Source organism: Acartia tonsa, chromosome 12, assembly GCF_053477335.1.
Source record: "Acartia tonsa isolate MP-2025a chromosome 12, ASM5347733v1, whole genome shotgun sequence".
Classification (NCBI taxonomy): domain Eukaryota; kingdom Metazoa; phylum Arthropoda; class Copepoda; order Calanoida; family Acartiidae; genus Acartia; species Acartia tonsa.
In genome coordinates, this window is record NC_137271.1 from 41,558,916 (window position 1) to 41,584,497 (window position 25,582).

A 25,582-nucleotide genomic window follows, 5' to 3' on the forward strand; every position below is an offset into this window, starting at 1 on the left:
TATTTATCTCATTTACAAATTTAAATTCAAAAAAGGTTTTTACGACACCTAGCAATAAAATTCTGAACTACATGGCTATGTATTTTCACAATCATACATTTTATGATATTTGTTGTAGTTTAATTTTGACTTTCTTGGCAACTTCTTGTATCTAATGGCTAAACACGTTGGAGGAAAGTGGCGAATTAGGGAAGTAAAATAAAAAAGCTTCCCTGAAATCATGATTTATTAAGTACTGCAATAATTAAACCTAAAAACTACTAATCTTCTCTAAATATTACAACTTACAAACTTTTTTAATCATTTAAAATATGGGTAATTTCCCCCAAAGTGCCTTGTAGAGCACAGAGCCCCACCATTTCCCTGCCATTAATGTAAAGCAAATTGAAAACGATCAAAGGGGAACTACTCCTTTTGGTATAGCAAAGGTAACCAAAAAAAAATTAAAAAGGAGGGGAACAGTGCTTGATAGGCAACTTTGTGGTAAAGCCCTAATATATGCTTTTTTATGCTTATTTTAGATTAAGTCTTAGATCTTCAAATAGAATTTAGTATTTTATATTTTAGGGTTATTTTTTTCAAGGAGAAGCTTTTCTATAATTAGGATTGGTCAGTCCATAGGCATGTTAGAATTGTCCAATCATTTTAAAACTTTGCAGGTGATTCCTGTAGTATGTATGATTTAGCAAGCGTAGCAACTCCATAATCGTTACCAGAATGTCCGTATGTCCATTTTAAACATGGACAAATTTTTATGTGATTCCTGTGACAACAAAGTACATTATTATAAGCGAAGCAACTCTATAATCATGTCCCAGAAATGTAAGTATGTCCATAAACATTATCCTTTATCAAGCAGTTTTTACTTACAATTTTGCTTTGACTCTTATACATTTATATTCTGATTATTCAGTTCTGACATTCTACAAGTGTTAATGTCCATTTGTCCTACTGTTTCAGAGCTTTGTTCTCATAGATGGTGTCATCCTTGTTTAATAAGTAATGAACAATTAATTTAATTTTAAGCTTTATGCATAAGTTAGATTATTTTCTAATTATTTTCAATTTTTCTGTAAAGATCCAATTCGTTAGGGTTGAATTTGTCCAATTTCTTTTTTTATAGATTTATATAGTGAGATATTTTTTAGTTATTGAATCATTTTGAAACTTTTGCTTTAACCTGCCTCGAGGGGTTAATCAAGGTGTTAATCAAAGTGCTTTTGATTAAAAATTTGTTGAAATATTTTGTTTTTGTTTGTAAACAGTTACAAATATCATGAATAAGAAAAAAATGTAAAGATTTTAATTTCAGGAAGTGTTATAAAATATTTTTTAAATCTCCCTAATTCTAAATTGTTTAGTAAGAAGCCTTTGTTTTGATTCTAAAAACAGACGGTTAATGAGGTGAGGTTTGGTGATAGCTTATGATTTATACCTTCTGAATTGAACAATACTACAAAATACAAGTATGTTGCACCTTCTCTTTTGCTCTGTACCCTATAAGGTTTTTAGAGTAGGTTTCGTGATTTTCCTAGAATTGTTGCCCAGAAAGACTATCCTTTGTCCTTGAGTAAAAAGTAAATGGGTGACCCATAATTCTCCCTCCCTCCGCCACCTTATTCTAATTATTTTTCGCGGGTGATGGGATTATATACCCTCTTAAAAACCTCCCAAAATTTTGGTGGGCTTTTTGCGTCAGTGATGACAGCCCTTAGTTTTTACAAATCATGGGAATTTTTTTGACATTGGAGGGGGACAAATTGTCGGAAAAATCAGCAATGTGACGTCATAAAAATGAGAGGAGAAGTGGGAAAGAAAACCCCTAAAAAAGAGATGGTTAATCCCCCATTTTTATGACGTCATATGGCTGATTTTTGAGAAACTTTGTCCTCCTCCCAAAAACATTTATGGGGGTTATTTCCTCCCTTCAAATGTAAATTTTATCCCCTAGGTAAAAATATTTTAATATTATAGGTGTCATAAAAATAATGTCAGTTTAAGCGGATTTACTGACTTCATAATTATAAAGTATCTTCGCCCCTAAAAAAAAAACGACATTAGACTGTTTAATACACTAATCCCCAAAGTTTTAGATAACGTTTTCGTTGGCTTAACAAATTTGGGGACTTTTCATTGAATTTTTTTGGTTGGTTTTCAACGTTGAGTGTCCAAATGTGTTAACCACTAATTGTAATCTACAGAAGGGGAACTTTTGTTTATTATTATCAGGGATATACATCAATTTATCAGCCATGGTCTTATCCCTTTAGATCTCTGGACAACTTTACATTTCCCCTATACCCATGCATACAAAAGAACTAAGGAGGAAAAAATTTGACAAATGTTGCAGCATTTTTTTTTTCTGTAGTATACAAAAGTACAGCCAGGTCAAAACTCAAATACTTTCAAGATAAAACATGACTCAGAGTTCTTAAGAGATAAGACAATGGACAATTAAAAAACAACAAAAAATTATCCAATTAATACACGGAAATAATATAAATTTGAAAAAAAGTACGCAAAACTTTTCAGCTAACTAATAAGTAAACGTTGTTTTAAAACTTTTGGTACCAGTATTATTAACAGTGTGTTCCAATAAATGTGTCCCCAAAGTATTATTTTTGTTGTTCGGCTGTCGAACCGTGACTGTCAATATGTAAATTAGGCTTTGAAAAATAAAGTACATTTGTTTCTAAAATAAATAGTTTTAAATATTTTAGATAACCCCAGGGAGTAAGGGAGGGGACAATGGGCAATTAATTCAATTTTAGAAATCTAACTCAATATCTTCAAAACCAGATATATCTGGAAAATTTCAAAAATTTAGATATAGCAATCTTTATCAGATTTGTATAATAAGAAATTATTAAACACTGAAAGAAAAGTATTTAACATTAGGTTATCATGTCTTATTTTCCTGTGAATAGTCTGTAATTTATCACATAAGGTATGACATTAGTACTGGCAGCTTCTTATAAAATAATACCATAATTAGGGTTTGTTTTCATATTTGACAAGGGGTTGATTAGAATTGATAGTTACAGAAGTATCACAGTAGAATTTCTGGTTTATTCCATCCATTCTTAGAAGAAAACTCAGGGAGTAAGGGAGGGGACAATGGGCACTTAATTCAATGTAAGAGTTTTTGAAGAAAGGCCATGAAAACCAGAATAATCCCGAAAATATGGTGGAAATTGGAAAGTGATTGTTAATTAAATCTAGAAAACCATAAACTAAGAAAAAAGTTCCAAGAAAAAAAGCAATCATTTGTAAATAAGATTACCAGTATTACAGACTGACATAACCATTCTGTAATTAATTACTAGAAATATCTCCCTGGATCTCTTCAGATGACAGGGAAAGAGAAAAAGAGATTTGGGGGCAAGTGATGTGAACACGGAAAAAAGGGGCAGGCAGGCGTGTAGCTGGATGGGCAAGTATATGACCCCCACGCCTTCCTGCCCCTTTTTATTCTGTTTATTTCCCCCACCTCCCTTCTCCATTTCCCTTTCTCGTCTACTTTTGAAAAGGAGGTGGGGATGAAGGGAGTGAAATATAGTATGGGAGGGGGGCCGTGTATTTATATTTGAACTACTCTCTGTCTGCAAAACTATATATATTCAAAACTAACATAGCGAGTAACGGCATTTCTTGCGCAAGTCCCCAAACTCAGTCAGAAACTGCTAAATTCTTGCACATTCCCTTTAGCCAGTCCCCAAAGTCTGAGACTCCTAAAGATTAAATATTTGATCCATTGTCCCCTCCCTTACTCCCTGAGAGAACTACCAAAATAAACTTGTTTTGAATTCTTTTCAAACTGTCTGCTAGTATTTGTATTGGTTAGTTCAGTAAGAGTCGTCTGCTTTGGGAATAATTGTTTTAGCGGCATTCTTTGCGCTGGTATCCAAATTCTTTGAAATTTGCCAAAATAATAAAAGTTGCATGTGTTGTGGTACCCAAAGTCCAAGAATGTTAGAAATATAAATTTTAGATTCATTGTCCCCCCCTCTTTTCCTCCCTGTATAACCCTGTCAACTATTTGTTTTGCTTTATTATCTACTAATGGCTTCGCCTCAAGACTGGCAAGGCTATGAACCAAGAGGGAGGGATATGATAGTCCCTTCTCCCACCAAGAATATACCTAAAATGGGGGATGGAAAGATTGTCAGAACAAAAGTAGCGAAAGCTCCTGCAAAATAGCCTAAATCCATTCTCACACCAATACATAAAGGTGTGTTTAAGAGACCTTGGTAGAATAGAATGCTGTAATATTTAATTTAGTTAGACAATTATTTTATCTTCCATTGCCTATCCCTGCAAACATTTTAAATTAAAATAATTTTTTTTATAAATATTTAGATATCTGTGACGTGTTAGAAAATGGTCAAGATTGCTCAAATAAACTTATTCTTACAAGCTCTAATAAACAGGTATAATACAGTTATGATAATCATTTGATTGAAATAATCAGTTGAAAAGTGTATATACTTCTGGATTTGACAACAAATTTTAAGACATAATAAAAGTCTCTAACGTTTTATAGGTCAACGTGTTTATACAACTTTTGGGGCCAGAATAATTTCATTTTCCCTTTCCTCCTGAAAAAAATGTGTCTTTTCCTTTTAGAATATGTAATTGGGTCACCTTTAATTTAAGAATGTATACTTTTGTGTTAAAATTCTTTTTTTACTGAAGCAGGGAAAATGGAATGTCAAATTTCAACAACAAAAAAATTACCGCAAAACTCCTTAATAAGCGAAGCTGTCTGTCTTTCTATTTGGTCCTCTCATTTATAAATTCAAGATCGTAGCAAACTTATACTATAAGTAAGCGTATCCTTTTATTAATAACTAGAGGCTACTGCCCTAGAAGCCTCTAGGGGCACCTAAGGTTGGGAGGGAGGAGGTTTTAAAAATGTAAAATTTGAAAAAATTGGGGTAGTATTTTTCTAATGGTGATTTCTTTTAGGAGGATAGAGATTCCCTCCACCAAAATAGTTATAAACCTTCCCCAGACCCATAAAAAACTTCCTTGTAATGGAGAACCATATCGGTTGAGCGGTTAGCGAGATCCTTCGCTACAGACAAAAAAAGCTTGCTACTTTATAAACCCAGAACCACTTCATTATGCAATCTACATTTTCCTGGATATTTTGTCAACGGTAGACCATAAGTGTACAGCTTTACAGTACATTGTTTCTATTTGTTAAAGCAACACGTATGATAAAAGGAAAAGATTCTGTTTAAAGTAAAATGCTTATATTTTAATCGAAATCTATATTTTTGTATTTTTTACCGATCCACGTCATTATGCAAATCAAAAGAAAATCAATGAGAAAACGTTTGTTTTGCCCTTTTCTCCACTTTTAAAAATTAATTCTGATAAAATAACAATTTTTTAAGGGATTTATGCATTAATTATAATGAAAAACAGTTTAAGGTAGATTTTATTGATTTTTCTAAATAAGAAATAATTGAAAAAAAGAAATTCTATCCCTATAACTTTAGAGGACAGCTGCCGACCCCCAGTCTTATGGATGAAGCTAAATACATGTTAAAGATAAAAATTTGCCTGAAAAGTATACAAAAATGTTTTTTGATGTGTTAAAAAAATCCATTTTAAAATCTTGATTTTGAGGATGATGGTCTTTAAGATGCTCTTACTGGTAATGATGGTGAGCTAAATGTTATCAAAGTGCATGCCCTTGAAGAAAACTTATATATTGAACTATGGTCCAATTTTTGTAGTCATAGCAGCCTCCAGCCAAGCAATATTAAAAAAGAAAAAAATTGCAATTTTAATTACTAAAATTCATAAAGTAAATAATGTAGTTTTTAGATAATGGTTATATTTCATGTCGAGAGGCTCCACTGGAGGCTGCTATGACTATAAAAAATTGTACATAGGTTAATAGACAAGTTGTTGTAATGGTCATGTACTTAGATAACATTTAGCTCACCTTCACCACCAGTAAGAGCATCTTAAAGGCCATCATCCTCAAAATCAAGATTTTAAAATGGATTTTTTTAACACATAAAAAAAATATTTTTGTATACTTTTCAGGGTAATTTTTATCTTTAACATGTATTTAGCTTCATCCATAAGACTGGGGGTCGGCAGCTGTCCTCTAACGTGATAAGGATAGAATTTCTTTTTTTCAATTATTTCTTATTTAGAAAAATCATTAAAATCTACCTGAAACTGTTTTTCATTATAATTAATGCATAAGTCCCTTAAAAAATAGTTATTTTATAAGAATCATTTTTTAAAAGTGAAGAAAAGGGCAAAACAAACGTTTTCTCATTGATTTTCTTTTGATTTGCATAATGACGTGGATCGGTAAAAAATAAAAAAATATAGATTTCGATTAAAATATAAGCATTTTACTTTAAACAGAATCTTTTCCTTTTATCATACGTGTTGCTTTAACAAATAGAAACAATGTACTGTAAAGCTGTACACTTATGGTCTACCGTAGACAAAATATCCAGGAAAATGTAGATTGCATAATGAAGTGGTTCTGGGTTTACAATAGGATAAACGCGCAATAAATCTAATTTCTCTAATTAAATATTAAACTAATTTACTCCATCTAAAGATTAAAATTATGGGCTGAAAAAGTTGGCCACTGCTAATTTAAACCAACCAATCAAGACTTTATAAAAGTATGCAAGTTTTAGGGTAAAAAATTCTTTTAAAAACTTTGGGTACCTTATCCCTTAATTATAGTACCCAATTTAGTTAAATGTTATGTGTTTGTATTTCTGGCTTAAATACTGTTGACATTTGCATACCTTTTTGTTGTCTTGAGGCTACTCTGTCATTCACTTCGTCTGTCTGTTCGCACGGCTAGGAAAAAATCTTTTTAGATGCGTAGAAAACAGATCTATATTATAGATGTATATACAGACAACTACCTCCCTTCCTTTTTCCAGGACCTCTTTCGTCTGCTTCTAAATTATTTTTTGCTACTTGGCTGTGTTAATATAAGCGACACCATTGATTTTCAATGACCCAATAGAAAGGTTGCACAAAGTGGTTGCGATGGGAAGATACAGTTATTTAACCCATTCTTCCTCTAGTGTTTTACTCTAATGCGCAGTATAGTGCTACTAGCGTGACCTAAAGATCAATGATATAGATTTATTAGTGAATAAGTTTCCTCTTTTATTTAAAAATCCTATAAAATTTATTTTCAACATTGCATATATGACTATTTTCCCCCCTCTATCTCGGCTCCTGTTACAGATAGAGACGTAAAAGGGATGGGATAGAGACGTAAAACGTAGTATAATGTAGAAATTAAGATTTATTTAGATTTTTTTCTAATTTTGGTGCTACCTAACCGACTTTGACCGGACACCACGACCGACACAGACCAGATATCCTTATAAATCAACTCTTGCCGATGTATAGTTACTAAACTTAAAAAGTCATAAAGTCACAGCTCTCTATCTTTCCTACGAAAAAATGACATTGGAAAAACCCCGATCTGTAAGGGTTAAAGGGATTTATGCATTTATTATCATGAAACATGGTATATGGTAGATATAAATAAATTTTCTAAAAAAGAAATATTTTAAAAATGTTCTACCAATTACCGCTGAATGAAATACGTTCATATGCTTTGCTTCTCATTTTTTTTGGACATAATTTTCCTTTTTTAGTTTTGTAATCTGAGCAGCTCCGTAGATATTGTGTACAATAATCAAGCTGGACGTTTTGCTCAGGCTAACAAAGTTATTCAACCAGGTAAAACCGGGGACAGGATAATGGATATAAATTCTTTTTTATTGTCTTAGATAATGTGGGGGGGGGGGGACTGACGCAACATTTCTTAATTTGGCTAATTTTAAACGTTTGTGGGGAACGCGCATAAATGCCGCTAACTAACTTTTTTACAGTTTCGAATTGTTAATTAAACAGCGAGAATTTGTTTTTTACTTTAGGTCACAGGTTAGGTTAGGTTATATGGAGTACATGTATATTCACATATAAATAAATATGTACATGCCCAAGGATGGTTAAGGCCCTCGGGGTTAGGCATAAGAAGTAAGAACTATCCCCTCCTCTTATTTTCAGTTTCTGTACTTGCTAGACACTTGATAAAGCACCAATTTATCTAATATAACAACCTCTATCTCACAGATAACAATTAAAAACCTAACCTAAGAATAATGTATTTTACCAGGTGAGGTTATTCTAGCTGAAACTCCTGTGACTTGGTCAATGAACGCCAGCGTAGCAGATAAAACTTGCTCAAGATGCCTCAAAATGGTAATAAATAAACAAGGATGAAAATATCCATAAGTTATAAAGCTTAACATCTATAAAAAGCGAAGCGCAAGAAAATGTCAAAATGTTACAAAATAAACATTTTCCTTCACTTTAAAATCGTACGTACCTGCAACATTATCCAAGTTTAAAATTGATAAGATAATTCTAATATGTCTGAATTGACGACCTGAGCTTTCCGACCTGGATGTACGGACCGATACTAATTATATCAAAGGATCTACTGCAGTTCACGGTAAAATATTGCTGGTAACGAATATTAAGAATGCCTACAAATAATCTGGAATAAATCAATAATGTTTAATTATCTCGCAGTGCAGAGAAATGCGCAAAAAAGGCCTATTTTACGCGTTTTTTCTTTAGTAAAGCTTTCCCTGTGCATCATTGGATCTTGGCTATTCCAGATTATTTGTAAACCTTCTTATACCGCTTAAAATGGTGTGCGGGTATGATCTGTACGTTCAGCCGTTTGGCAGCTAGCAGCCTTTAAAATTCATAGATTTTTGGCAATATTCGTTACCAGCAAAATTTACCGTGAACTGCAGTAGATCCATGTCAATGAATTTATTTTAGTATTTAATCAGGGGTCTAAAGGGACTATGGATGATGAATTTATTTACATCCCATTTACTACAAACAAAATTTATCCTTCTGTAGTTTAAAATTGTTGGAATAGTTTAAAACTGCTAGTTTGTATAACCCAATCAATATTTTTGATGAAAGTTTTAAAGCTAAAGAATGCGATAATTTTTCCATAAAACTTTAGGGATTGGTATAATTAACAGTTTAAAGTAAAGTATAAGATTACCCAGCAAGATATTTCGCCATAGAGTCGCCTTCGAGCTCGTGCAATATATGAACCGATTTCTATGCTACCTCGAATCCCATTCGCCATGAATTACCACTTAAATTTTTGGCGATAAACGTTGGAAATCGGCTTTTCAAGCAAAAGGTAGCATGCTAGTTCGCCATCGATATCGTAGCAGAGTAGCATAAATTAAAAGAGAGAGAGAGAGAGAGAGAGAGAGAGAGAGAGAGAGAGAGAGAGAGAGAGAGAAAGAGAGAGATCATACCATTCCCGGCTTAATTCAATAAAGAGTAAGATATGTTTCTCTCTCTCTCTCTCTCTTAACTTATGCTACGATATCGATGGCAAACTCGCATGCTACCTTTTGCTCGAAAGGCCGATTTTCCAACGTTTATCGCCAAAAAATTAGGTGGTAATTCATAAGCTACCATTTGAGATATCGAACAACGTACCATGCTATCTTTTTTTTAAAGTTTCGCTGGGTAATTTATCTTCCCTTGTTATTCCTTGCACTAAATTTTTTTTATATTTAGGTGAAGAATGGCCTACTGCCCAGCCCTATCTCCGAATGTAACGTGGTTTGTAGTTTAGAGTGCTACAACAATTCTGTAGATTCTGGAAAAGAAAATATACCTACAGCAACTACTACATTTGATTCCAGGTTTTTAAAAAAACATGAAAGGTTTTTCTATAAAGCTTAAATACCGCCCTTTCTCTAATAGCCTAAAACCTGTATTTGAGTACTTTAAAATTGCCGTTTTATGAGATTTTAGGAAAGACAACAACACTGTGTTGCTTTAAGTGCTTTCCTTCAATGCCCCTAGAGAGCACAGAGGTGGATTCTTTAAAAAAAATTGCCCCACTAATCGCTTAGTGGAGCAAACTTTTTTCGTAAAAATCCACCAAAATCACATTAAAAATCTACAAAAATTAAACAAAATCATAGAAGGGTTATTAACATAAGATTTTATTTAATTTTTGTAGATCTTTTACGTGATTTTGGAGGATTTTTCACGAAATAAAATTTGCCCCACTAAGCGATTAGTGGGGCAAATTCTTTTAAAGAATCCACCTCAGAAATCTTCTACCCCTCCCTTTATTTTTTAAATAAAACAGACACATGAAAAACCAGTGCCTTATTTTCCATTTATTTCAAAACAAGGGGGTAGGATTATGTGCTCGACTGGGAACCACCAGGATTTCTTTTACCATGGACAACTTTCAGGGATAAGACAATGGCCGATAAAGTGATGTAGATCCCCAATGATGATACACAAAATTACCCCTTCTGTAGATTAAAATTTTGTAGTTGAAACGAACACTCAACTTAATTAACCAACCAATCAAAATTCACTAAAGTCTCCAAAGTTGCTAAGACAACGAATAAGAAAACGTTATTATAAAACTTTGGGGACTAGTGTAATAAACTTACATTTTTAGGTTGGAAGATTTATTCTCACTATCCAATGACGACCAAGCCACCACGCTTCTGGCATTATGGTAAGTTTTTAAAAAAATATAAATGCATCTCTATAATTCACTTTGTCTGTCTGTCAATCCGTATGTAACACTATGGAATAATAGTAGTTTGTTAATATTTACTAGATAGTTAGATAGATAGATATAGAGAGAGACAGAGAGACAGAGATAGAGAGACAGAGAGAGAGACAGAGAGAGAGAACCAGAGAGAGAGACATGGAGAGCGACAGAGAGAGATAGAGAGAGAGAGAGAGAGAGAGAGAGAGAGAGAGAGAGAGAGAGAGAGAGAGAGAAAGAGAAAAATAAATCATGAGAAGTTCATAGTATGTATGTTAGATCTTTTCATGAAAATACTCTTTTTCGAATTTTAGTCTTCTGCTAACCTAAAAAGTTTCTTTAGGAGCCTAGAAATACATGTACAAAATTTCAGCTCTCTATCTCTACTGGCGACCTAGCGCCAGGCATGTAAAATATCAACAGATAACGGTAGCACGGCGGTTTTGACAATATCTCAGCAATGTGCAAGTTTTAAGCTCTTCTGCATATTTTAATTTAAACACATAAGGGCAAAGATATGTTATCCCAAAAATCTTTTGTCAAAGTCTACTCTACACCTAGCGCCAGTCAGTTTTCTAAAATCATGCATTTTATACCTGTGAAAATAGAAATCACCAGCGCTAGGTGTAGAGTAGACTTTGACAAAAGATTTTTGGGATATTATATCTTTGGCCTTATGTGTTTAAGTTGAAATATGCAGAACACCTAAATTCATCTTCCAAGCCATTCTCTAGGCATTTTAATTTTTTTTATGAAATAACGGGATTTCAAAACTGCCCTTTGAAAAGGCCTAAAAAATATCTTTTTTTGTCACTTTTTTCACTGCTTATAGTTACAACTTATTAAGATATTATGCTCGGTTAAAAAAAATCGGCGCCTCCAGCACCAAAACCGGCAAAAACTGGCAGTTAAACTTCTGTGCCCCTACTTGCCCCCCTCTTCGGCCAACAGTAGTTATCTCAAGAAGTAAAATAGATATCAACACAGAGAAAGAAAGCTTTTTAAATAAAACTGAACTAAGTAACCATTACACATTTAATTTTGGGACTTTCCTTCTTGGCGCTTGTGGAGCAAAAGACCCACCAAAACACTAATAATATGAGTTCTGAGCTTATTTTTAATGATATCAACCTGATTTTTTTAAAAATCTTTTGTTACCATAATTGAACTCAGTAACATTTACAGATTTCATTTTGGGACTTTCCTTCTAGGGGCTTGTTTGGCAAAAGACCCCCAAAAACTAAAAATGTGAGTTCTGGACTTATTTTTAAAGATGTCAATCTAATTATTTTTGAGAAAACTTTTTTCACATAACCAAACTCAGCAGCTCATACAGATTTCATTTTAGGACTTTCCTTCCAGGTGCTAGTGGAGCTAAAAAAACCCCAAAACACAAAAAAATATGAGTTCTGAGCTTTTTTTAAGATATCAACCTGATTTTTTTAAAGAAATTTTTTAAATAAAACTGAACTCAGTAATGATTACACATTTCATTTTGGGACTTTCCTTTGAGGGGCTTGTGGAGCAAAAGACCCCCCAAAACACAAAAAATATGAGTTTTGAGCTGATATTTAAAGATATCAAACTGATTTTTTTAAAGAAAACTTTTTTAACATAACCAAACTCAGCAGGGGCGTCCAAGCTTTTTTTTTGGGGGGGGGCTAAAATTTGCTTGGGGGGGGGGTAAGTACCCCCCCTGAAACCTGTTAGCCGGGGCAAATTTTGTTTACCTTCCAAAAATTTACCCCCAAATTTTTAAAGAAAATTTTTAAAATAAAACTGTAATCAGTAATGATTACACATTTCATTTTGGGACTTTCCTTTGAGGGGCTTGTGGAGCAAAAGACCCCCCAAAACACAAAAAATATGAGTTCTGAGCTGATATTTAAAGATATCAACCTGAATTTTTCAAAGGAAACTTTTTTAACATAACCAAACTCAGCAGGGGCGTTCAAGCTTTTTTTTTGGAGGGGGGGGCACCCCCAAATTCGTTTGGGGGGGGGGGTATTCCCCACTTTATTCCCCCTCTTGGATGTCTATGAAACTCAGTAATGTTTACAGATTTCATTTTAGGACTTTCCTTCTAGGGGCCAGTTGGGCAAAGACCCCCAAAACTAAAAATATGAGTTCTGAGCTTTTTTTTAGAGATATCAACCTGATTTTTATTTGAAAACTTTGTTAACATAATCAAACTCAGTAACATTTACAGATTTCATTTTAGGACTTTCCTTCTAGAGGCTTGTTTGGCAAAAGACCCCCAAAAACTAAAAATATGAGTTCTGGATATTAACCATTTAGGAGGGGTAAACAATTTTGAATACCCCCCAAAAATAAAAAATCTCTAACAAAAAAAATACCAAATATTTAATAAAATTTAAATTATCCCCCCCCAAAAAAAAATTTTACCCTGGGGGCAAATTTTGTTTACCAACAGATTTCAGGGAGGGGTAATTACCCCCCCCCCCCACCAAGCAAATTTCACCCCCCCCCCCAAAAAAAAAAGCTTGAGTTTGGTTATATTAAAAAAGTTTTCTTTAAAAAAATCAGTTTGATATCTTTAAATATCAGCTCAGAACTCATATTTTTTGTGTTTTGGGGGGTCTTTTGCTCCACAAGCCCCTCAAAGGAAAGTCCCAAAATGAAATGTGTAATCATTACTGAGTTCAGTTTTATTTTTAAAAATTTCTTTAAAAAAATCAGGTTGATATCTTTAAAAATAGGCTCAGAACTCATATTTTTTGTGTTTTGGGTGGTCTTTTGCTCCACTAGCACCTGGAAGGAAAGTACCAAAATGTAATCTGTATAAGTTGCTGAGTTTGGTTGTGTAAAAAAAGTTTTCTCAAAAAAAATTAGGTTGATATCTTTAAAAATAGGTCCAGAACTCATATTTTTAGTTTTTGGGGGTCTTTTGCCAAACAAGCCCCTAGAAGGAAAGTCCCAAAATGAAATCTGTAAATGTTACTGAGTTCAATTATGGTAACAAAAGATTTTTAAAAAATCAGGTTGATATCATTAAAAATAAGCTCAGAACTCATATTATTAGTGTTTTGGTGGGTCTTTTGCTCCACAAGCCCCCAGAAGGAAAGTCCTAAAATTAAATGTGTAATAGTTACTTAGTTCAGTTTTATTTAAAAAGCTTTCTTTCTGTGTGTTGATATCTCTTTTACTTCTTGAGATAACTACTGTTTACCGAAGAGGGGGGCAAGTAGGGGCACAGAAGTTTAACTGCCAGTTTTTGCCGGTTTTGGTGCTGGAGGCGCCGATTTTTTTTAACCGAGCATAATATCTTTATAAGTTGTAACTATAATCAGTGAAAAAAGTGACAAAAAATGATATATTTTTAAGGCCTTTTCAAAGGGCAGTTTTGAAATCCCGTTATTTCATAAAAAAAATTAAATGCCTAGAGAATGGCTTGGAAGATGAATTCAGGTGTTCTGCATATTTCAACTTAAACACATAAGGCCAAAGATATAATATCCCAAAAATCTTTTGTCAAAGTCTACTCTACACCTAGCGCTGGCGATTTCTATTTTCACAGGTATAAAATGCATGATTTTAGAAAACTGACTGGCGCTAGGTGTAGAGTAGACTATGACAAAAGATTTTTTTGATAATATATCTTTGTCCTTATGTGTTTAAATTGAAATATGCAGAAGAGCTTAAAACCTTCACATTGCTGAGATATTGTTAAAACCGCCGTGCTACCGTTATCTGTTGATATTTTACATGCCTGGCGCTAGGTCGCCAGTAGAGATAGAGAGCTGAAATTTTGTACATGTATTTCTAGGCTCCTAAAGTAACTTTTTAGGTTAGCAGAAGACTAAAATTCGAAAAAGTTTATTTTCATGAAAAGATCTAATGTATGTGCTGGAAAGGGAGAACCGAATAGAGAGCAGCATTACAGACAGGATGAAGGACAGACAGACGGACGGATACACAGACACAACACACTTATAGAGTATGTTCGCTACTAGTAATAGAATAATATTTTTAAGGTCTTTGAAATCGAAGCCCGTGTCTTTTTTCACCTCGCACAAGGAACTATTTGAAAACGTGGCAGCTGACTTTGGTGTTAATCAGGTAAGATGAAGGGAGGGAGTGGACATTGAACTGTTTATTAAGCAGCGTTTTTATTCGCTGAGTTAAAGATATTGAGTAAAGCTAGCAGTAACCAAACGTTTCAACAACTCTTTGACCTTTTTCGTCTGCTAGCAAATTGCTTTCTGCTTTATTGTAGCGCCTTGGCTGTATTAAATTTCCCAACGCTGTTAACTGATTTTCAAAGACCCAATTGAAAGTCGGTTGATGCCTAACCCTTTTTCAAACCTGTACCTGTGGTGTCCTATCTCTTCGGGGCTTCCCTTATATAAAAACTAACCTAACCTAACCTAACAAACAAACAAAAAACAAGGCTAAAACACTGAATCTAAATTATATATAGACAATTTTGTTTATCATAGTTGGGTTTACATAGTTTACAATTACTATTCTTTTTTTAAATTTAGGATGAAAACTGGAAATTAGAAGGTGACGTGGAAATGTATAAGGTAAAGAACGATAAACAGTATAATTTTTCTCGTATTCATTCGAATCCGGTTGATTGGAACCGGTTCTCATCCATACGAAAAAAACTATGTCTAACATCGTATTATATCCAGCTTTCTACGAATATAAAAATGTACAATCATAAGATTAAAACCATTTTTTTTTGGCCCCGAGTTGCCGAAGGCTCGGGGTAATAGTACATTCTATATCCGCGGAAAGCTGTTTATAATACGATGCGAGAAATACATATTCCTGTATGTCTTCAAACCGATCAATATCCGCTGGATTAGAACCGGTACCGAACAATACGGAAAAATCAAATATAGCATCACATTACAAACAATTTTCCACGAATGTTAAAATAAAATCATTACAAAACTGGTTTTATTCTCCGTGAAAAGCTGTCTATAATACGTTTTAAAATAATAATTAGTAAATAAAAATTTATGTTTATCAATTTTAGTGTGCCTTTCATTCGGTAATTTTTCATGGGATTTAATCATAAATATATAAAAAATCCAAGAACTATAAGCACAATACTGAAAGCAAAGCATCTCTATAATTAATAATTTTCTTTTTTAGTCTCTGTATAACCTAGTGACGCATATGGATGAACAATCATGGGATGAAAAAGTAAATCTGTTAATCATAACAGTTATTCTACTAAGGTTATTTTCTTTTAGTTCACTTATTAGAGTAAAACACTAGAGGGAGAAGGGTTAAACAACTGTATCTCCTCATCGCAACCACCTTGTGCAACCTTTCTATTGTGTCATTGAAAATCAACCAATGGTGTCGCTTATATGAACACAGCCAAGTAGCAGAAAATAATTTAGTAGCAGAAAGAAAGAGGTCTTTGAAAAAGGGAGGGAGGAAGTTGTCCTTGAATACATCTATACTATAGATCCCTTGTTCACTTACTCTTTAATCAATACGTCTATCTGTATTTATGGCGTATAAGCAACCCGCCCCCCCGGCCCCCCCCCCCCCGCAAAAAAATGATAGCCCTTGATGTCACACCATTTAAGAAAAGGATGTTAGATATGTAGGGTGAAATTTTATTATTTGTTGCAACTGCAACTCTAGAAATCATTAGATAAATTTTGTTTAGTTTGCATGTATAAAGATAATTTTTATTTTTTAATTAATTTAATTTCCATTTTCCCATCCCTGTATCTTTGTTTTTATATTTTTATTATTAAAGTCCTATTTAATGTAATCTTAGCGTTCTTTAAATCATTTTAGTGGTGAGCCAGATCGGGATGAGCCGAATTTTAGCCAATCACAGCGCGGCATTTCATAAAATGCTGTGCTCTCATTGGTGGAAAGTTGGCTCACCCCGATCTGGCTCACCACTAAAATGATTTAAAGATCTAGCTCTTGACTTTTGTAAAGCGTTTGTTATATAATATACACTTTTTTTGCCTCTCTGTCAGTTAGTCTGTAACGCTGTCTGTAATGCTTTTGAAGACTTATATTTGTTTTTAAAAGCGAAGCTTTTCTAAAATTAGGGTCGGTCTGTTACTCCGTCACAAACGGATAGCTTTTTTCGTTAATTTAGGCATGTTAGAATTGTTCTATCGATTTCAAACTTTGCATGGTGATTCCTTTAGTAGTTAGGTACGATTTAGAAAGCGTAGCAACTCTATAATCATTAAAAGAATGTCCATACGTCCATTTTAAACATGTTGATTTTTTACTTTCTTAACAACAAATTTTTATGTGATCCAATCATCCGATTGATCTGATTTTTGGTATACTGATTCCTGGGACAACAAAGTATAATGTTATAAGCGAAGCAACTTTATAATCAAGTCTTAAAAATGTAAATATGTCCATACACATTATCCTGTATCAAGCAGTTTTTTAACAAATTTACTTCGACTCTTATACATTTATATTCTGATTATTAAGTTCTGACACTATATAAGTGTTAATGTCCGTTTATTCTACCGTTTCAGTGCTTTGCTTTTATGGATGTTGTCATCCTTGTTTTTAAACGCTTTGTAAAGCTTCGTTTTTTTCTAAGAAGTTCCATATTTTCTGTTATTTAACATGATGTTCTTCGCTACTAATGGATGTTGTCATTCTTGTTCTATTTAGATTTCTTAGAGAGATGAAATACTTTACACACTCAAGTAAAAATACAAGGTAATTAATTTTATTCATATATATAATTTAAGATACAGCATGTATTTACGGTGAAGTTTTTTTATAAGTCCAAGGAAGGTTTATAACTTTTTAAAGAGAGAATACCTTCACCCTCCAAAATGATATTAAAACTAACTCCCCCTCCCCCACACAGGCCTTTAGGAGCGTAGCCGCTAGTATCCTTATGTGGAAGCAACAAGATGTATGTCTATCTATTTTTACCGAGGGATCTCGCAAACCACTGAACCCATTGAGTTTTCAATTTCAGTTAAGCTTTATTTTATGTAATGAGCAGGTTTTTAGGTTCAGGGTTTCTAAAGTACAGTGATTTACATGAATAAATATTTGTCATTTTCTATTAATTCATGGATTTAATTTCCTAATTTAAAGTTGACACATCTTTCAAAATTATAATTACAATGAACCCTTTGATCACACTACCTTTTTATTTTGTCTCTTTCTCCCCCCCCCCCCCCCCCCTCTCTTTAAGATATAAATTTTTGTTTCAGTGATGATTTAAGCTCCGAAGAACAATTTATTGGACGTTTGTTGCATAAATTTCAATGTGGTATGAAATACAATCAACATGGTAAGTCAAATCATCAAATACTCAAAACTTTTCTATACTTAGGTCTGTCCGTCCGTAACATCTCTCATCGCTAATTTAGGCATGTTAGAATTGTCCTATTGTTTTCAAACTAAAGGCTAAAAAAATCCTGTACCAACTTAGAAAGCGTAGTAACTCAATAATTTTTACAAGAAAGTCTGCATATTCATTTAAAATCCGCAAATTGAAATTAAACATGATGATTTTTGAGATTTTCATGTTGATTCCTAGACTATTAGATATAATCTTAGAAAACGAATCATGTTTGTTATCTTAAAATGTAAGTATAATAAAAAATATTATTGATTTTGGATTAATAATAAGAAAACAATAAAATGTATTAAAATAAAATTTATTGATACAAAAATGTATAATTAATAGAATTTTAGATAAATTTACATCTTTTCAGCACTATGTTTCTTTGTATTCTTGTGCGTATTGCCGAGTTCAATGCTTTTATTCTTTGTTTGATGGCGCACTTTTGTCACAGTTCTGCTTGAAGGACCGGCGGTTTTCAAACTCATCTTCATGAATCTTCCTTTGGAATCTCTTTTGAGCATCGGTCTGTTGGTTTTTCTTGCGGAACCTTTGGATATCTTAGATCCTGATTTCATATATCTACCTTTGGAATATTTAGCAAGCGTTGGCCTTGTTGGTTTTTTCATAGCTCTTTTGGTCATCCTCTTCCCTGTCTTTGAGACTTTCTTGGCCATTATTAATTTTTTTAAAGTGTTTACTGATCAAATGTCTTATATAAACTATACGATTAATGATCATTATAAAAATTTGAAGATTTTTCTGAAATATTTTGGAAGATTTTTAAATTTTTTTTTATTATTTATCGACAAAAATATGCTTTATTTCTAGAATTTTACCTACATTTATTGAAAATTTTCTTTGAATAGGTATCTATCAGACAGAAAAAAGTGTAGAGGTTGGAAAGAAATTACCCCTCGTTAGCTCAGGTAAGACAGACTGATACATACAGACGAACAGTCAGACTTAAAGACGCATACACTTACATACAAACATTTAACTTTTAAAAAGCATTGCATATCTGGGAGAGAGGGTAAATTCTAAATTACACTGGTCCCAAACTTTATTATTACGTCATCTTTTCGTGGGCTCCTAAACTTTGAATTCTTAATTTTGATTGGTTGGTTCCAAACTAGTAGAGTCTATTTTGTTAATTGTCATTGGGGATGTATATCAATTTATTGTTCATTGTCTTATCCTTAAAGATCCCTGATTGCATACAGAATTTTTGATAAATAAATATATAAGTATAGATGTATAATCCAGACAACTACCTGGCACAAGATGCAGATCAATTTTTGTCTGCTAGCAAATTGCTTTTGTTCTTTTGTAGGGACTCGGCTATGTTTCTAAATCCTGATTCTATTATCTGATTTCTAAGATCCACTACAAAATCGGAACAGAGCTCATGCCCCCTCTATTCTTTTACTTTAATTTTTAAGGTATTGGTGTGTACCCGACGCTGCTATTCTTCAATCATTCTTGTTCACCCAACACTCTCAGAATTAATGACGGAAATATGGTAGGAAATATAATAATATCTATAGTATAGATGTATATACAGATAACTACCTGCCTACCTTTTCCATAGAATCTTTTTTGTCTGCTAGCAAATTGTTTTCTGGTTCTTGTCTGTGTTAATATTCGTGACACTATTGGTTGATTTTCAAAGACCGAATTGAGAGTCGGCACAAGGTCCATGGGATGGGAACATACAGTTATTACCCATTCTCCCTTAAGTGTTTTACTCTAATAGAAATTTAATAAAATAAGGACTATTACTTTCAACAGTAGCGAAGCTGTTAGAAATAATGTGGTAGCGGCCGCGGTTTGTCAGCCGCTTCCCAAGTTCGGGTATTACGGCAGTGTGAACAGACGTGGACAAGTATAATTGTAGAGAAGCTGGGCTTCTCTATGTATCACCAAATAACAAACAGAATTTAATTGGGTGTTACTTTATTCAGAGTCTAAAGGTTACTAAAGATATACAACATAATATAAATGCATATGGATTAGGAATAGAGAAAGTCAAATGTAAATCATATAAGTAAAACATAGATAGTTGCAATGGTCAGGTAGATGGCTATCCCTGTCCGGGGGAGGCAAGATAGCCCATGGAACAGCACAATAGGTAGATAAGAATAGAGGGGTTGAGTGGTAGGTCTGGGTACTAAAAGGGAAGGTTTGATGATTACTGTGACAATAGTCTGTGTGGGTGGTGGATCTATCTGGTGAAAGAAGGCTTAGAACCCCTATCCTCAGGGTTGAGGTGGTGCTGATAACTTGGTGGTTGAAGGGGAAGGGTCCGGTGCTTAAGAAGGGGGAGGGAGGGGTAACACCCCTCCCTCCACTTGCAGGACAACTGAGAGATGAAATCAATACCATTATCTTGCATATTTGCAGGTGCTTTTACAATTGTAGAATAACAGGATTAGCCGGGTGCGTAGCATCACTATAATATCTTGGTTTCCGTCTAGCCTACCACAATAACTTGAAAATATAGAAATATACATTGAAAGCTGGATAAAAAGAGAAATGGCTGAGCTAAGCCACTAATAGATTATATTGTAGAAATCAAATTTTAAATGCAAAGATTATAAAAAATAATCGGTACTTCCTCTCAAAGTGTCTAGCGAGCACAGAACCTTGACTTATTTATTGAAAATCAATTCAAAATAAGTATAGAAAATTCAAAAATTTGGGACAAAACAACATATACATATAATATCAACATTTATAAATAATAATTGCATTGCATTAAAATTTTTTTAATAAACTATTTTTTGTAAACAATCCTTATACTAAAGTAACAGAATATTTGTGTGTCTGTGTGTTTGTTTGTACCAAGAATCTCGCTAACCGCTGAACCGATCGGGTTCTCCTTAACAGGGTAGCTTCTCATAGGTCCCGAGAAGGTTTATAACTATTTTCTTGGGGAGTGGGACACCCCCAACCCCCCCCCCAAAAAAAAAATATCCCCCCCTCAAAAAAAATCTAAATTTTTTTAACTAAAAGTAAAAAAGAGGGGGTGGGCATCCCTCCCCCCCCCAAAAAAAAAAAGATTTTCACCCCCCCAAAAATATTTTTTCTTTTTTAAAAAAAATCAAAAAGAAGAAATTGGGTTATCAAATTCGAGTCCCCCCTCCTCAAGTGCTCCTAGAGGCCTCTAGGGATGTAGCCGCTAGTGAATAATATAGGATTAACACAATATAATACAAGTATCCAAGGACTGGTTTTTTTTCATGCCTTATTCGGATTCCTGCAGGGCATATACCTTCCGGGCTAATATGTACCTAATACATAACCTAAAGAAAAAATATTCACTTTCCCTTAATTTCAATCTATTTTAAAATGATCAGATGCAGGGTTCTGTGCTTGGAAGGCAATTTGAGGGAAACCGGCAATCCATTGTTTTGTCTCAGGTGTATGTTATTGCCAAAGAGGTGATTAAGCCAGGAGAAGAAGTTAGTGATTGCTATGGCATTCATCATTTAAGGTAACGTTTCGGCTAGTTTTTGGAAAGGTGACTAGTTCGAGTCTTGGCCTAAACCACATCTAAAAATTAAAGACGTCAAAAACATTACACTACAGCTGCAAAATCACATTTAAGAATGACAAAGATCAAAGGTTTCACTGTGCCTGAAATAAGTAGAAGGAATAAGATTGAAAATTAAAAAGAAAATATTTCAAAATTTAAGATTATATTTATATACGTCTAAATCAGTGCTTTCCCTCAAAGTGTCGAACGAGCACAGAACTCTACCCCCCCCCCCCTTAAAATTGAAAATTATTCGGTATTTTTTATTTCCTGTGGAACTACAAGGAGCACTGTGCACTTTGAGAGAAACCACCGGCACCAACAATAAAAAATGAGCTTATAGAGTGTAAAAATAAATTTACATAGGTAATTTTTAAAATATTTGTAGCATTCCACGCAAGGAGAGACATGAAAAGCTGACTAGAGGATTTAAATTCAAATGTTGTTGCAAGGTAAGAACAAATGTGAATTACTTAGCTGCTATTAAAGAAAGTCAGCAGAAATACACTTAAATGTTTGGTCAATATTCTCTTTACTAATTAGCATCTAGTATATAATTTACTTAATCCATCGGTTTGAAGGTCATTCTTCAAAAGACATAAATACTTTAAAGTATCGTGATTTCTGTGATTTATCGCATATTCTTTTACATAAGACAGTTGAATAACTGCTTTATAACTGATCACTTTGCCTTCACTCCTTTTGGATGTTGTCATCCTTGTTTATTTCTTACTACTTTTTTTTTCTTTTCTTTTAACTCTCTACTCCTCTTTTAACAGCTACTATTGTACATAATTTTCTTTGTAATTATTATAGAGGCGTGTACAGAGAACTGGCCCATGTTTCCTGAGCTGGAGTCAAGCCTCACTCAAGAACAGATGGGAAGACTTGGAAATAATCTGTCCATGTACCAGAAAGAATTTAAGGTTTGTATATCAAAGTAAAAAATAGAGGGGGAAGTGGTTATATAACTTTATGTCCTCACCCCGTGGACCCTTTGTCTACTCTTAATAGGGTCTTTGAATATCAGCCAATAGCCTCGGAAATATTAACACAGCCAAGTTGCTACAAAAAAGCGAGAAAGCCCAATCTGTCCCGATTTTGTATCACTTTTAAAAGTGCGATTCCAGTTACGTCATATACGTTTCGGGAAAGAAAAAGGGATGGGGGGAAGAAAATCTCTTCAAAAGAGATGGGAGAAAAGGGAAGATATTTTCTTCCCCCCTTCCCTTTTTATATGACGTCACAGGAATCGCACTTTTCAAAAGTGATACAAAATCGGGACAGATTGGGCTTTCTCCAAAAAAGCAGAAAGCAATTTTCTAATCCCCAACACTGCACTGGGTCCAGGTAGTTATCTGGATTATAAATCTATACATATGTGTGTGTGTTTGTGACAAGTTATGTGACCGACAAGTATGATCTATATAAAGTAACAGGATGTCTGTTATCTGAACTGGCATGGATATCCTTTACATTGAAGCTACCTACAGGTCTAAGGAAGGTTTATAACTAATATTTGGGAGGGTACCTCCAACCTTCCCAGAGAGATAACCCATAGAAAGAAAATCCTACCCCACAAAAAAAGACAAACGGACATACAAACAGATAAGGTAGATATATAAAGTTTTTTTGTTTAGAGCGGACACTTTGACAAGGCTTTTGAGCTGTGCCAGAAATATCTGACAAAACTGGATGAACTCAAAATATCAACTCCTCACAGGTAAAACATTTAAACATTTTTTTACCTAAATCCCCCCCAAAAAATTTTAATTCTGGTTCTAAATTTGTTTTAGTATGCTTTAGTCAACAATAACATGCTAAAAAGATTCTTTATACATTGTTTATAATAAAAAAAACAGCTGGTCGTACACCTTTAAAACCAGTTTACACGGTCTCTACGTTATTTTAAGATAACCAAAACCCATTATTTAATTGAAAAATGAGCTAGGGGAAAAATTGTGTTAAACTGAAAGATCTATCTTCCATAGCCGCTGAGAAAATAGAATTTGTGCCTATGTTACTCTATGTCATTCATACCGATGGACAGACCAACTCTAAATAATTAGTAGCTGCGCTACTAAAATGAATGCTGCATATCATTGACCTGATACAAATTATAATTTTGATTTATTTTTAAAACCTGAAACCCCTTGTCTAGTGTAGTGAAAACCCTCAAACATTAACATTACAATTTTAAAAAACTAATAATTATTTATCATTTTTCCATCATTTACCATTTCTCATCAAAAAACACAGTACAAAATCAATTATAGGAGTTTCAAAATGTTTTCTGACCTTATCAAAGCATTTGATATTAATTGGAAAAAAATTTATCTTAATATATTTTATTTTTTCATTAGTTATTTTTAAAAGTGAAGCTTTTCTGTAATTAGGGTCGGTCCGTCCGTCCGTAACGGATAGCTTTTTTCCGTTAATTTAGGCATGTTAGAATGGTCCTATCGACTTCAAACTATGCATGGTGATTCCTGTAGTAGTTAGATACGATTTAGAAAGCGTAGCAACTCTATAATCATTACCAGGATGTCCGTACGTCCATTTTAAACAAGTTTTTTTTAACTTTTTTAACAACAAATTTTTATGTGATCTAATTGTACGATTGATCTGATTTTTTGTATACTGATTCCTGGGACAACAAAGTACAATACTATAAGCGAAGCAACTCTATAATCAATTCCTAAAAATATAAGTATGTCCATAAACATTATCCTGTATCAAGCAGTTTTTCCACAAATACATTTATATTCTGATTATTCAGTCCTGACGCTATACAAGTGATAATGTCCGTTTGTCCTACCGTTTCAGTGCTTCGCTTTTATAGATGTTGTCATCCTTGTTCTTTTATGTTTATCAATAAATTATTTGTGTTTATATCTTTAGAAACTACGAGATAGGATCTCTGGCTATGTCAGGGTGTGTCTGGGCTAAGTTTGATACTAATGGGAGAATAGAGCCATCTGTGGCATAATTCTTGAACTAATATCAACAACATCATAAATACACAGCTGAGAGCAGCGGCTTATAGTAAATGGAAAAGACAAATCAAAATAAAATAGATTAATAATTTTAAAAAATATTTGTCTTTCCCATTTCTATTAGTAATGAATTGTAATTTTTGAAGAAAAAGTATAAATATATATATGAGCTTAAAAGTGAGAAAAAGACAAACTAAGAGGAAAAATAATTCTATTTGAAGGTAATTTTATTTTAATTTTGTATGTTTTATATGTAAAACTGTATGTACATATCTTTTGTAATTCTATAAACTATTTATGTTTTTTTATATAAAATACTTAAAAATAAAAATCATATTTTAACATAACCATCATAACAATTTTTGGCACAGAAATTTTCTTTTAAAAATCATTATATAAAAATAGTTCCAGATTATTCCTACCAACCCAAAAAAAAATTCAACCGTTTTTTTGAAGAATTAATTTCTCTGCCAAAAATTAAGACATTTGTATTATTTGTTAAAATGGAATACAGGAAAATTATTAATAAATACAAAAATGATTATATTGTGCTATTTTTACCCTGCTTCAACCCTTTACTAATATTTTTTGGTGCTTTCCCTTAGAGTGCACATCGAGCATTGAACACCTATCTTTTTTTTCCCATCACCAACCACTGATCCTAATCCTGCGGTGCTGCTAAGTACCCAATATAACCTAACCTAACCTAACCTAAGGTGAAACAAAATAAAAAAAAACTACCAACCCATATTTTTAATTTATCTTAGCAAAAGATGGTCAAAAAGCACTTTTAGGGAAACGCCTATTTTTTTCTTATTTAATAAATGTTTATGAGACAATAAACAAAATAATCCAACTCTATGCTGTTATCTTCTAAGTCTAGGCTTTGGTGGGAAGCTTTATTCTTCATCAGACATTAGTCATAATTGGCCAAATCCTACAAAATTTCATAGGAGTTAACATATTCCTTTATATTTTTGTAAGGCTAAGGAATCTTTAGCCTGGGACATTTTATAGAATTTGTCCCAATATCATTAGAATATAATCGGTAACATGTCAGAACGAAGCTT

The 25,582-nt window shown here is 33.3% G+C and overlaps 1 protein-coding gene across 1 annotated transcript; it reads left to right on the plus strand.

The window, feature by feature from the left end:
* Positions 1-4,363: 4,363 nt before the first annotated feature.
* On the plus strand, positions 4,364-25,052 carry LOC145333506 (uncharacterized). Its single transcript, XM_080178661.1, has 17 exons — positions 4,364-4,430; positions 7,668-7,752; positions 8,192-8,277; positions 9,637-9,764; positions 10,544-10,603; positions 14,635-14,719; positions 15,145-15,186; positions 15,767-15,852; positions 17,288-17,335; positions 17,845-17,924; positions 18,848-18,907; positions 19,421-19,500; positions 21,401-21,474; positions 21,905-21,968; positions 22,335-22,442; positions 23,157-23,239; positions 24,418-25,052. Exons 3-17 carry the CDS (start codon positions 8,230-8,232, stop codon positions 24,503-24,505), a joined length of 1,134 nt encoding a protein of 377 aa, XP_080034787.1. The 5' UTR covers positions 4,364-4,430; positions 7,668-7,752; positions 8,192-8,229; the 3' UTR covers positions 24,506-25,052.
* The last annotated feature ends 530 nt before the right edge of the window (positions 25,053-25,582 follow it).